We start from the raw sequence: 12,817 nt of genomic DNA, 5'->3' as shown, positions 1-12,817 counted from the left end.
AGCTGGAACTACAGGCGCATGCCACTACACGTGGCTAATTTTTATATTTTTAGTAGAGACGTGGTTTCACCATATTGGTCAGGCTGGCCTCGAACTCCTGACCTCAGGTGATCTGCCCACCTCGGTCTCCCAAAGCGCTGGGATTACAGGCTTCGGCCACCACGTCCAGCCAAAATTTGAGATATTCTAAAAGAGCAGCTCCATAACTGCCAGACTGCCACTATACCTCAAAGTCCCTCCATCACAGTCATTTCTTTGGGTTTAGGTATTATGATCCCTGTTAAAATGCACATGTATTCCTCAGTAAGTGTAAAACGTTAGGTGATGTGATATGATGTAGAGTACAGACAGTGGAACTAGTAACATTTCATTTTGAAGCCAGGCTTCATTAAGTCCCAAATTTGGGTATTCCCACACCTTTAAATTGGAGGCAGTAGTACACACTTTGACAACTATTACTATGGGTACCTGTAATACCTTAGAGTCATCAAAAGGGACAATGTGCTTAAAGTATCGAACACATAGTAAGCACTCTAATGGTAGCTCTTACTATGATTAATAATCACTTACACTCATGACCGCAGCATCCAGAGAAGAACCCAAAGGATAGCAAAAGGGAACTAACACTTGTGGGGCTGAGACGTTCAGTAAATTCTTTAGGGTCACACAGCTAGTGAATAATAGATCATGTAGTTGAACTTAGTTTTCTCTGACTCCAAAGCTCAGGTTTATGCCATAGAAACCTGCTGCCTTTTCTTGCATGTGTGCAGCCTGGAAGAGAGCAGTGATTTGACAGCCTCAATGATTCAGATTGTTTTGAAAAAGATTGACCCTGAAAGACTGTGTAATTGTATTAAAATATATAAAAGCTATGCACAGGGTGAATCTGTTTTCATAAAGGCCTAAAAGCATGCCAGTGAACAACAGGGTCCATTTTGAAGCCATAAAAGAACAATTATAGTGAAATCTGGAATGACCTGCTAGTATATGAAAATGGATTATGCTGAAAATGGATTATGTCCAAGTCTCATCCGTGTCCTATCTTCCCAAAATTCCAAGTAGCTATCAGCCCGCATGAGTATCTTAAAACCTGCCTCCAATTCAGAAATCCTAGTTTTGGGTCTGACATTCCTAAACTCTTCCTCTGAAGTGCTCCCCTCCAAAGTAACCAAGGCCCTCCCAGTAATCATGATTCTGAGGAAAGTGAAAATGCTGGTGAGGCAAAGTCACTTTTGTTCTCTGTCCCCGTACCAAGCAGGTAGCTGGCCTCCACACCCCTTCACCTCAGGGAACATTTGTCTTATGAGCAGACAGGCTACAGCCTAAACACCTTGATAGGATTATGCATAGGGGACAGGGGACAGTGATTTGGAAGACAGAAATGCAGGAGGGAAATTTCTGTTCATGGGACATCAGGGGACCTCAGAGAGACAGGATCTCAGGGAAATGACTTCCTGGTACATAGGAGGCTGGACCCCAGGCATCAGAGCTCTCGGCCTAGGCAGAAGCACCCTCCCCAACTCACCCCTCATGCCCTACCACCCTGGAGCAGAAGACATGCTCACCTTCAAGGGACTATGTGGACCTGGACAGTGAGGGTAGAAAGGACAATCACGATAGATTGAAGGTCCTTCTTGGGTAATTCCTCATAAGAGGAAGGCCCCTCCAGTAGTAAACGAGATTGAACTGCAGTGGTAGTGAGGAAAGATGCAAATTTAAGCTTCCACCTCTAAGAAAACTTGCCCTGAGATACACATTACGCAGAAGTCACAGGAATCAAGTGCACACCCTTTATTACCAGGTAGGATCAGAAAAACCCTGACAAAAGTTGATCTTGATGAGCTGGGTGGGATTTCATGGGAAAACTTGTAACATCTTTAGCTTGGACCGAAGGCAGATCTAACCAACCGCTCCTGAGCTCCACCCTGGTTCCCTCATTGCCTTGCACCAACAGCCTTGGGGGAGTCTACAGAGAACACACAAAAGAGGAGGGGTCCAGGGGCATTCCCAAGAGTGCTTACCCCAGTCCAGTTTTATTTTTAACCCAATTAGTCCTCCCAAGAGAAAAACCATCCATAGCCCAGTGCCCTTTATGTCTGTCTGTCTGTCTGTCTGTCCTTGAGATTCATTTTGTTCTTCATCCACTATTGACTGAAAGGGATCTGGAATGTGGGCAGTCCGAGGCTGAGGCCTCGAGTACACAGTGAACACTCCCTAGAGCACTCTTTCTTCAAGATATGCCAGCGGTCTTTCAAGCAGGCTGGTGGGCAACCAAGGAAGTAGCTATCCCTCTCAAAGGAGGATATCAGCAGAAAATCAGAAAATCTCCGCCTGCACTTCTGTAAGGCCACTTTCCTGAACTTTGCCACTGCTTGTCTCACCTGCAAATCAATGAGACTAGCAGTTTGGTTACTCAAGGCCATTCGTGAAAGTCTCTTTCACATTGCCCACAAAACTGCAAAAATGGATCTAGATGCTATTTAAATTGGTTTTTCCCAAGGCCACACTACATGCAAGGCAAAGAAGATACCCCTGATCTAATTTGTATCCCAAATTATGCTCTTTCCTATCTTCTAACCACTCAGCAACAAGGATTATGATGTGTGCACCAAATAATAACATGTGCACCAAATAAAAACATATAAGTCTAGCTCCTATTACATACTAGACAGTAACAACTTAAGAAACTAAATGAAATTTATCAAAATTGCTATTATCTATACAACTTAACCTACAACCCCCCAAACTCTTCTAAGTTAATTCCTTGCCCCAATGGAAAAATTCAATCCTAACAAAAAAATTCTGCTCTTCCTTTTCCCCCTAATGAATGTCAAACCATCTTCTTCTCTGATTTCCTCTCACTCCTCTCCACTGCAGCCGGTAGTCTGCCATCAGTCTTACTGAGGTGTGCGTCCATCAGAAGTGAGGTGCTATTTCTTTTGGCCTTGGAAGATCTTCTAATGGGACAGGTTCAGCTTCTTCAGCAACAAGCAAGTTTGGTGGGGATGAGATACAAAAATAGGACCTCACCTATAAAACCAATGAAGCAAAATGAAGAAAACATGAACACTGCAGTAGTTTCCAAAGGAAAAACAGCATTTTCAAGGAAAAGTGGTGTTTCCAAAATTTCTTTCCAAAGGAATAATAGCATTTTCAAAGAAAAGTACCGTTCCTAAAATTCAACATAGCTTCTAACTCTAAAATCACACAACTATTCCCAGCCACGTACAGGGCATTTTCAGGAAAAGGAGTGAAACAAAAAGGAAAAGAAAAGACTTCATGACTTCAGCTTCTCCAGGGTGTTAACCAATCAGCATCAGCCATCCAGAATCTTACCACCTGCAAAACATAAACACAATCAGAAGAAATCCCCTATTTAAAGAGCAAATATGATACTCAAAATTAGTCCATCTCTGTTCAAGTTAATGAATATAAATTTTCTTATCTGTATATCCACAATAATTTTTAAAAGGGCTAATTTGGGTAATGGGATAATAAATTATTTTTTAAATTTTTTTAATTTAATTTTTAATTTTGTCCATAATTTTGGTTTTAATTTTTCTGTGAAGTAAATAAGTTATATTTTAATCAGAAGGGGGTCTTAGGAAATTAGTTTCTCTTTGGAGTGTGTCCATTCTTACTTACCGTTCTGAAATCAGTGAGTTTGTCCTCCACTCTCAAATGGCACACGGGCGTTCTTGCATTTATAGCAGGCCAGACGCCATGAAAAATTCACGGCTTTACATGGGCATTTCCAATTTGCTGGAATTGGCAATGAGGCACACTTCTCCTGTTGCCAGGATCCTGAGACTTTATTCACTTTTGGTTGCTTGGCATTCTGCCCCTGAGGCTGCTGCTTCTTTGGGCTTCCTCTGACACCATGGCTCCTGCTGTCCCCCAGGGGAGTGTCCTGGGGCGTCTCTGGACCTTCTTCTGGTTTACAGCTCCTGCTGAACACCAGGGTGGCCATCGCCTGGGCCCCCTCTGGGTTTCTGTCCTGGTTGTAGCTTCTGCTGTCTCCCTGGGGGACAGTCCCCTGGGACGTCTCTGGACCTTCTTCCTTGATATGACTTTTGCTGCCCCCCAGGGGGACAGTCCCCTGGGGCTTCTTTTGACCTTCTGGTTTGCGTCTTTTGATAAACACCAGGGTGGCCATCCCCTGGGCCCTCTCTGAACTTCCTTGCTGGCTGTAGCTTCTGCTGTCTCCTTTGGGGACAGTCTCCTCAGGCCTCTCTGGACCTTCTGGTTTGTGGCTCCTTCTAAACCCCAGGATGGGCCTCCACTGGGCCCTCTTTGGACCTTCTTTCTGATTTTGTGTCTCTCTGGGCCCCTGGGGTCTTTCTGTGCCTTTTTCCTGCAAGTGGCTTCTGTGGCTCCACAGTGGGGCTGTCCCCTGGGGCCTCTCTGAATCTTCTTCTTGGTTTTGGCACCCACCGTCTCCAGGGACGGGTATTCCTTGGGACCTCTCTGAATCTTCTCCCTGGCTGTGGCTTCTGCTGTCTCCTAAAGGGAATGACCCCTGTAGGATCTCAGAACCTTCTCCCTGGATGCAGCTTCTCTGGTACCACAGAGGGGCCACCTCCTCCTGGAAGTCCACTGCAGCCCACTGGCAAGGTGGGTGGATCCCAGCATGAGGCATCTGAAGTGGGACTGCTGCTGCTTCTGCTCCCATGTCTGCAGCAGATGGTAGAGCTGGCAAGAATGGGGCTTCCATTGAAATTGGTGGTGGGCACGGACATGGATTTGGCACTGGCACTAGCTGAAGAGGCTGCATGGCCTTGGCCCAGGGACTCAGGGGTTCTGGCATAGGAAGAACATCTGTCAGGGTTGGCATCTGGGCATTAGCATGTAGCCCCATAGCCACCACCACTCTCTGCTGCTCTGTAGCCAAGGGCCATGCCGCAGCCCCATGCTGCTCTGTTTGCGGCCCAGCCGTTATTTCATGGGCCAGTGGAGCAGCCTGGGGAAACCTCTCAACCTGGAGCAGCCTCTGGTACAGCCCATCACGCTCATTCAGCGCCTGCTGCAGAGCGGACTGCGTGAAGTGCAGCTGCGTTGTCGCCTGTTCACACTCCAGGCGCAGCCGCTCCAGCTGGGAGGTCAGAGCCCAGGAGGCCGCCTGGCGCTCCTCCACATGCCCTTGCAGCCGCTGAACCTGGTACAGCAGCTGCTCCTGCTGCCCCGCGGCCACTCCCACACTCAAAGCCAACGCGCTCCAGGTGCAGGCCCTCTTAACGGACCGCGGCACTTTCGGGTCGGCAACAATGGCCCGAAGCCCGTCCTCTACCTCGTTCCACGGCCGCGAGCGGAAGGCCACGAAAAAGGCTGGGCCGCTGCCATCCCTGAGGACTTCATTGTTGATAAACCTGATCACATCACTGTGGCGGAACCCGCTAGTGTGGTCTCCAAAATTCACCGCCATGGCGGCTGTGGCCTAGTCAAGCAGCTGCCTCACGGGTGTTGCCTCGCCTGCGGCCGCCAACCAGTCCGTCCCTCCCTGCCCTGTCAGTCTTACTTTAGTCCTTGCTCAGTCCTGGCCTCCTCCTCGGCCTCCTTCCTCCCTCACTCCCTTGTTCTCACAAAGAGTGAAGCAGGACCCCCTCGCCACACCAAACCGGACGAGCGACTCCGCGACACACCACAGAGAAAAGCTGAATCATGCGGCAAGGCCTGCTGGGACCCGGAAGGCCTGCTGGGACCCGGAAGGCCTGCTGGGACCAGCTTCCTTTGGCGCTGCGCTCCACACAGGGAAAATGGGTGTACTGCAGACTGCAGTGACCCGACAGAAACTTTGTTTCCAAGAGCTTAGAGAGGATAATATTCAGCATCATGGAGTGCCGTGGTGCGATCTAGGCTCACTGCAACCTCAGCCTCCTGAGTAGCTGGGAATACATGTGCATGCCACCAGTCGACAGAATGAGACTCCATCTCAAAAAAAAAGAAAAGAACAGCATCCATGTATACAACTATCCAACTTCATCACCTGGCTAGGAATTCATTCCATGATGCTGAATATTATCCTCTCTAAGCTCTTGGAAACAAAGTTTCTGTCGGGTCACTGCAGTCTGCAGTACACCCATTTTCCCTGTGTGGAGCGCAGCGCCAAAGGAAGCTGGTCCCAGCAGGCCTTCCGGGTCCCAGCAGGCCTTCCGGGTCCCAGCAGGCCTTGCCGCATGATTCAGCTTTTCTCTGTGGTGTGTCGCGGAGTCGCTCGTCCGGTTTGGTGTGGCGAGGGGGTCCTGCTTCACTCTTTGTGAGAACAAGGGAGTGAGGGAGGAAGGAGGCCGAGGAGGAGGCCAGGACTGAGCAAGGACTAAAGTAAGACTGACAGGGCAGGGAGGGACGGACTGGTTGGCGGCCGCAGGCGAGGCAACACCCGTGAGGCAGCTGCTTGACTAGGCCACAGCCGCCATGGCGGTGAATTTTGGAGACCACACTAGCGGGTTCCGCCACAGTGATGTGATCAGGTTTATCAACAATGAAGTCCTCAGGGATGGCAGCGGCCCAGCCTTTTTCGTGGCCTTCCGCTCGCGGCCGTGGAACGAGGTAGAGGACGGGCTTCGGGCCATTGTTGCCGACCCGAAAGTGCCGCGGTCCGTTAAGAGGGCCTGCACCTGGAGCGCGTTGGCTTTGAGTGTGGGAGTGGCCGCGGGGCAGCAGGAGCAGCTGCTGTACCAGGTTCAGCGGCTGCAAGGGCATGTGGAGGAGCGCCAGGCGGCCTCCTGGGCTCTGACCTCCCAGCTGGAGCGGCTGCGCCTGGAGTGTGAACAGGCGACAACGCAGCTGCACTTCACGCAGTCCGCTCTGCAGCAGGCGCTGAATGAGCGTGATGGGCTGTACCAGAGGCTGCTCCAGGTTGAGAGGTTTCCCCAGGCTGCTCCACTGGCCCATGAAATAACGGCTGGGCCGCAAACAGAGCAGCATGGGGCTGCGGCATGGCCCTTGGCTACAGAGCAGCAGAGAGTGGTGGTGGCTATGGGGCTACATGCTAATGCCCAGATGCCAACCCTGACAGATGTTCTTCCTATGCCAGAACCCCTGAGTCCCTGGGCCAAGGCCATGCAGCCTCTTCAGCTAGTGCCAGTGCCAAATCCATGTCCGTGCCCACCACCAATTTCAATGGAAGCCCCATTCTTGCCAGCTCTACCATCTGCTGCAGACATGGGAGCAGAAGCAGCAGCAGTCCCACTTCAGATGCCTCATGCTGGGATCCACCCACCTTGCCAGTGGGCTGCAGTGGACTTCCAGGAGGAGGTGGCCCCTCTGTGGTACCAGAGAAGCTGCATCCAGGGAGAAGGTTCTGAGATCCTACAGGGGTCATTCCCTTTAGGAGACAGCAGAAGCCACAGCCAGGGAGAAGATTCAGAGAGGTCCCAAGGAATACCCGTCCCTGGAGACGGTGGGTGCCAAAACCAAGAAGAAGATTCAGAGAGGCCCCAGGGGACAGCCCCACTGTGGAGCCACAGAAGCCACTTGCAGGAAAAAGGCACAGAAAGACCCCAGGGGCCCAGAGAGACACAAAATCAGAAAGAAGGTCCAAAGAGGGCCCAGTGGAGGCCCATCCTGGGGTTTAGAAGGAGCCACAAACCAGAAGGTCCAGAGAGGCCTGAGGAGACTGTCCCCAAAGGAGACAGCAGAAGCTACAGCCAGCAAGGAAGTTCAGAGAGGGCCCAGGGGATGGCCACCCTGGTGTTTATCAAAAGACGCAAACCAGAAGGTCAAAAGAAGCCCCAGGGGACTGTCCCCCTGGGGGGCAGCAAAAGTCATATCAAGGAAGAAGGTCCAGAGACGTCCCAGGGGACTGTCCCCCAGGGAGACAGCAGAAGCTACAACCAGGACAGAAACCCAGAGGGGGCCCAGGCGATGGCCACCCTGGTGTTCAGCAGGAGCTGTAAACCAGAAGAAGGTCCAGAGACGCCCCAGGACACTCCCCTGGGGGACAGCAGGAGCCATGGTGTCAGAGGAAGCCCAAAGAAGCAGCAGCCTCAGGGGCAGAATGCCAAGCAACCAAAAGTGAATAAAGTCTCAGGATCCTGGCAACAGGAGAAGTGTGCCTCATTGCCAATTCCAGCAAATTGGAAATGCCCATGTAAAGCCGTGAATTTTTCATGGCGTCTGGCCTGCTATAAATGCAAGAACGCCCGTGTGCCATTTGAGAGTGGAGGACAAACTCACTGATTTCAGAACGGTAAGTAAGAATGGACACACTCCAAAGAGAAACTAATTTCCTAAGACCCCCTTCTGATTAAAATATAACTTATTTACTTCACAGAAAAATTAAAACCAAAATTATGGACAAAATTAAAAATTAAATTAAAAAATTTAAAAAATAATTTATTATCCCATTACCCAAATTAGCCCTTTTAAAAATTATTGTGGATATACAGATAAGAAAATTTATATTCATTAACTTGAACAGAGATGGACTAATTTTGAGTATCATATTTGCTCTTTAAATAGGGGATTTCTTCTGATTGTGTTTACGTTTTGCAGGTGGTAAGATTCTGGATGGCTGATGCTGATTGGTTAACACCCTGGAGAAGCTGAAGTCAGAAGTCTTTTCTTTTCCTTTTTGTTTCACTCCTTTTCCTGAAAATGCCCTGTACGTGGCTGGGAATAGTTGTGTGATTTTAGAGTTAGAAGCTATGTTGAATTTTAGGAACAGTACTTTTCTTTGAAAATGCTATTATTCCTTTGGAAAGAAATTTTGGAAACACCACTTTTCCTTGAAAATGCTGTTTTTCCTTTGGAAACTACTGCAGTGTTCATGTTTTCTTCATTTTGCTTCATTGGTTTTATAGGTGAGGTCCTATTTTTGTATCTCATCCCCACCAAACTTGCTTGTTGCTGAAGAAGCTGAACCTGTCCCAAAGTGCTGGGATTACAGGCATGAGCCACCACGCCCAGCCCCCAATTTTTTTTTTTAAGAAAAGAGAAAGAATTTTTAAAACTTTCCCACTCTTTGAGGATTGATTTTGTTTTGGGAAACTCCCTCGATGCTTACCCAGATCATTTATAATGCTGCCTTTGCCTTTACTTCCTTGTTTGTGGGGAACCTGAAAGTCAGCAACAAGTAGAGTTATAGTGTCTTTTCAGGCCTTTTCTGAGCATGTCCAGTCTTGGGCATGTACAAGGTTTTCTCAATTCTCTGATTTACATTAAAGTTTTTTAAAACCCACATATGTCTTTTTCTCAGCCTCTTTCTTCCCAGGGTTTTTGGTCTGCCTATTGCTTGTCCTGACTGCGACCCCTTGTCCCAGGCTGCTACAGCCAACAGTTTTGCCTTTAAATGCTTTTGGTAAATGCCACCTGGAAATCTGCCCCATCCCTGCAAATTCAGAGTCAGGTGGGCAAAACAGAAGTAAGTCCATACATCTGTCCTTCCGGGAGCTTCCAGAAAGATTAAAACACACAACCACAATTCTTTCAGAATACGGCCCATATTGCACCATCTGGCACATGGCATCCTGCACCAGGAGTACAGACTGCTGTTTTCAAGGCTACCTCCAATCTATTGTGTGGGAAAAGGTAGACAATTTGAAATACCAGAGAGCTCCCTTACTGCAAGGCAGCAGCTTCTTTCTTCATTAAGCTTTCCCCTGGTTGTTATAAGCTTTGACTAGATTCCAGAGTTCTGCAAAAGTTAATTCTGCCAGTATTTTCCAGCTCTATTAGATGCTTTTATGGAGGGATAGCGACCTCAAGTTCCCTGCTCTGCCATTTTTTTGTATAAAGAGAGCTATCATACCCCAAAGCTATTAATATCACAAGTAAGATTAATTTTATCTCCTTGTCACCTATCACTCATCCTTCCAGCTCAATCACCACCTCCTCCGAGAAGTCTTTCCTGACCACTACACCACCAGTACTGTGTAATTAGTTTTTTAATTCTTTTTTCTCTTCAACTAGACTTGGTCCCTTGAGAAAATAGATTGTGTCCTTTCACTCCTGGATTCCTAGCACCTGACATGGTTCCTATTACATGTAGTGCTTATAAATGCTGAAAGAAGGGAACAAAGCAATGGAAGATAGTGAAAAAGGAAAGAAAAAGGAAAAACAGAGACTATTTCACGAGTTCTATAATCTTGGTTAAAGGTCACAATGAAAGCTATAAGGGAATATTCATGTCATATTTTCAATTCAGAGAAAAACAATTTTTTAAAGACACACACTTTGCTAAAGCAAAAAATTTACTATATCCAAACTGATGCATCTGTCTTTGGGGAAGTGCTTTCATATACTGTTAAACTTTATAAGAATTTCAAACTATTTCCAAATTAAGATAACAACACTTCATAAATGCCAATGTGTTTGTAAATTATTAAGTTTAAAGTACTTTTGGTCTTTGAGCCCTTTATGGAATCAATTTCCACTATATTGAGACAGGAAGGTGATATATAATGGCCTACAAAGTGAGATTTAAAGGGTAACCTGGCTGAGTTATCATTCTTGATGAAACAATGATAATATCACAAATACCACCACACTTTACTTTGCAGGTGTGCAAGTTTGCAAAGTGTGAATGTATGTTTACAAGAGGTAGAACAATTCAATTGCATAAATTAATCAATCTGAGAAACCACATTAAAAACATAGCTAATTTTTACATGATTTTCAGTAAGTTCTTATACTTTCAATTTTAGTATAACCTCTGTCACAAAGCCTTCATAACAACTTTAAATGATAATCATTGATGATAAAGGAAGGAAAATAACACTTTAAAGTTCAGAGTATTACTCTGTATCTACATTTGTGCAGATTTAATCTCCTAGGAATCAAAGGTGGTAAATAGAATAGAGAAAAGGCATGTAGAGTAAATACAAGCTATATATGCTGAGTACTGAGGAACAAGTTTCATGCTGCTTTAGGGAAATTTACACCTTTGATTACATATGCTTTCTTTTCTTGTACTTTGTACCCACAGTGACCTATTCAATATAGCTACCCAACAAATGCCAAAAGAAAAGAAAGGAGGCAGCTAGGCAGTTAATCTCAGAAAGACTAGAGTCACGTTCCCTTATTTTTTTTCCATGTGAGCAGAATACATGGGCAGAAGCCCATAGTCAATAATCAACACAAGTGCAAGCGCAGCTGAACACAATGGCACACTGTGAGTGAATATACCTTACAACGAATTTCATCGGACCTATCTTGACAACATTCAGAGTTATTATTGTGTATGTGGTAAAATTAGCCATAAAAACAGACATAAATTCATTTTCTGTAGACAAAACGGTTTTTGTATTTTCTTTCTCTTTGCTAGCCCTTTAGTATCTGTAAGTAACATCCCTATTAAACATTTTCACAGGAACCATTCACAAATTTACACCTCCCACCCCCACCCCCACCACAAACAAACCCATGCACACAATCTCTGATGTCTGTTTACATGCTAATGTGGCCTGGAGGACTCAAAAAAGTAGGCACTTTGGGACATTTAAGCTCTAGCCAACTAATTGGCTAGCAAGTCACACTTGGATCACCACTCTTGGAGGGGAGGGCAGGGGCAGATGATTCATCAGCCAAGTGTAGGAATATGAAACAAAGGAGAATGGATGCTGGATCCCCAAAGATCTGAGAGTCTTAAGGTTGGGGCAGAAGGTAGAAGACTGAAACATAAAGGGAGGAATCAAGTAGGTTGCAGATCTGTGAGCAGTTAGTTACCCCAGAATAAGCACAGACTGACTGGTACAGAAAGACTGGGGGACACAACCTTTAAGAAAAATCACTGGGCCCGAATTGGAGGAAACTGACAGGCCACTTTGCGTTAGCAATTCTTAGAAATAGCCTATCAATAGTGTAACTTACAAAAAGTATTAATATATCGATAGTAGAGTATAAAATGACTACTACTCTGGTTTTGATCTAATGGCAAGAGGGTGACTTCTGAAAGCACTGGATACCTGAGGGTCCAGTAAGCTGTATCTGATGATTGAATAAACCAGAAGAGGTGCAAGTCAGCATGTATTTTTCACTGGTGAGGATAGTACCAACAAGCTCGACCCCATACCACCCCATAATCTCTTTTTCAAATGCCACTTGAGCTATCCTTGTCATTTTTCCAACACTGTCTTGAGCCTTGAGCAATGAAGTACAGATTGCTGTTAGACAATGAGATGCAGTAGGATTTTATGAAAATTTTCTTAATCTGAGGAGGACAGGCCCAAAGCCATTGACAGAAGAAATCAATTTTTCTTTCAGACTTCACTCATGGCTAAGAAGAGAGGATGGTGACTTTGTCACCAACTCATGCAGTGCCTGGAATCCATACTCCATTATCATCTTGATTTCCATAAGGCAGTGGCTAGAAAGCAGACCACTCTCTAAAGGTGCCACTCCATTCTTTCTTTTTTTTTTTTTCTTTCAAGACAGAGCTTTACTCTTGTTGCCCAGGCTGTAGTGCAATAATGCAGTCTTGGCTCACTGCAACCTCTGCCTCCCAGGTTCAAGTGATTCACCTGCCCCAGCCTCCCAAGTAGCTGGGATAACAGGCATGCACCACCATGCCTGGCTAATTTTGTATTTTAAGTAGAGATGGGGTTTCTCCATGTTGGTAAGGCTGGTCTTGAACTCCCAACCTCAGGTGATCCACCCGCCTTGGCCTCCCAAAGTGCTGGGATTACAAGTGTGAGCCACGGTGCCCGGCCCACCATTCTTTAGAAATTTGGGATTTGAATTTGGAAGAATCCAGATCACACAGTGCCTTGTGTGAGGTAAAGGCCCTCATCACCCACTCTCATAATAAACATAACCCCCGTGACAGACACACACACACACACACACACACACACACACTTCAGAGGAGACAGACCCTGCA

General features: G+C 46.5%; 2 protein-coding genes across 5 annotated transcripts; one reads left to right on the top strand and one right to left on the bottom strand.

Annotated features, from left to right (window-relative positions):
* Window positions 1-1,777: 1,777 nt before the first annotated feature.
* Window positions 1,778-5,653, bottom strand: LOC118150615 (testis-expressed protein 13D-like). Of its 3 annotated transcripts, XR_013531393.1 has the most exons (3): window positions 3,646-5,653; window positions 3,230-3,339; window positions 1,789-3,030 (listed from the first exon to the last, which is right to left on the bottom strand). XR_013531393.1 is itself a non-coding variant. In XM_035289062.3 (2 exons), the coding sequence occupies exon 1, from the start codon at window positions 5,420-5,422 to the stop codon at window positions 3,656-3,658; it is 1,767 nt and encodes a 588-aa protein (XP_035144953.2). In that variant the 5' UTR covers window positions 5,423-5,653; the 3' UTR covers window positions 1,778-3,030; window positions 3,646-3,655. The 3 variants fall into 3 exon arrangements, 2 of the variants coding, with proteins under 2 accessions (XP_035144953.2, XP_035144952.2); XM_035289062.3 differs by lacking the exon at window positions 3,230-3,339 and having other exon boundaries at window positions 1,778-3,030; XM_035289061.3 differs by having other exon boundaries at window positions 1,789-3,339.
* A 527-nt stretch (window positions 5,654-6,180) lies between these two features.
* Window positions 6,181-9,485, top strand: LOC103790739 (testis-expressed protein 13D-like). Of its 2 annotated transcripts, none has more exons than XM_008990715.5 (2): window positions 6,181-8,188; window positions 8,494-9,485. In XM_008990715.5, the coding sequence occupies exon 1, from the start codon at window positions 6,412-6,414 to the stop codon at window positions 8,176-8,178; it is 1,767 nt and encodes a 588-aa protein (XP_008988963.3). In that variant the 5' UTR covers window positions 6,181-6,411; the 3' UTR covers window positions 8,179-8,188; window positions 8,494-9,485. The 2 variants fall into 2 exon arrangements, with proteins under 2 accessions (XP_008988963.3, XP_035144560.2); XM_035288669.3 differs by having other exon boundaries at window positions 8,802-9,483.
* Window positions 9,486-12,817: the final 3,332 nt, after the last annotated feature.

The sequence above is a fragment of the Callithrix jacchus genome, chromosome X (genome assembly GCF_049354715.1).
Source record: "Callithrix jacchus isolate 240 chromosome X, calJac240_pri, whole genome shotgun sequence".
NCBI lineage: Eukaryota > Metazoa > Chordata > Mammalia > Primates > Cebidae > Callithrix > Callithrix jacchus.
Note: the sequence above shows the minus strand (reverse complement) of the source record. Positions and strands in the feature narration are given on the sequence as shown.

Excerpts from the sequence above, each read along its gene's own strand:
- LOC103790739 (XM_008990715.5), top strand. The coding sequence starts at position 6,412 with ATGGCGGTGAATTTTGGAGACCACACTAGCGGGTTCCGCCACAGTGAT.
- LOC118150615 (XM_035289062.3), bottom strand. The coding sequence starts at position 5,422 with ATGGCGGTGAATTTTGGAGACCACACTAGCGGGTTCCGCCACAGTGAT.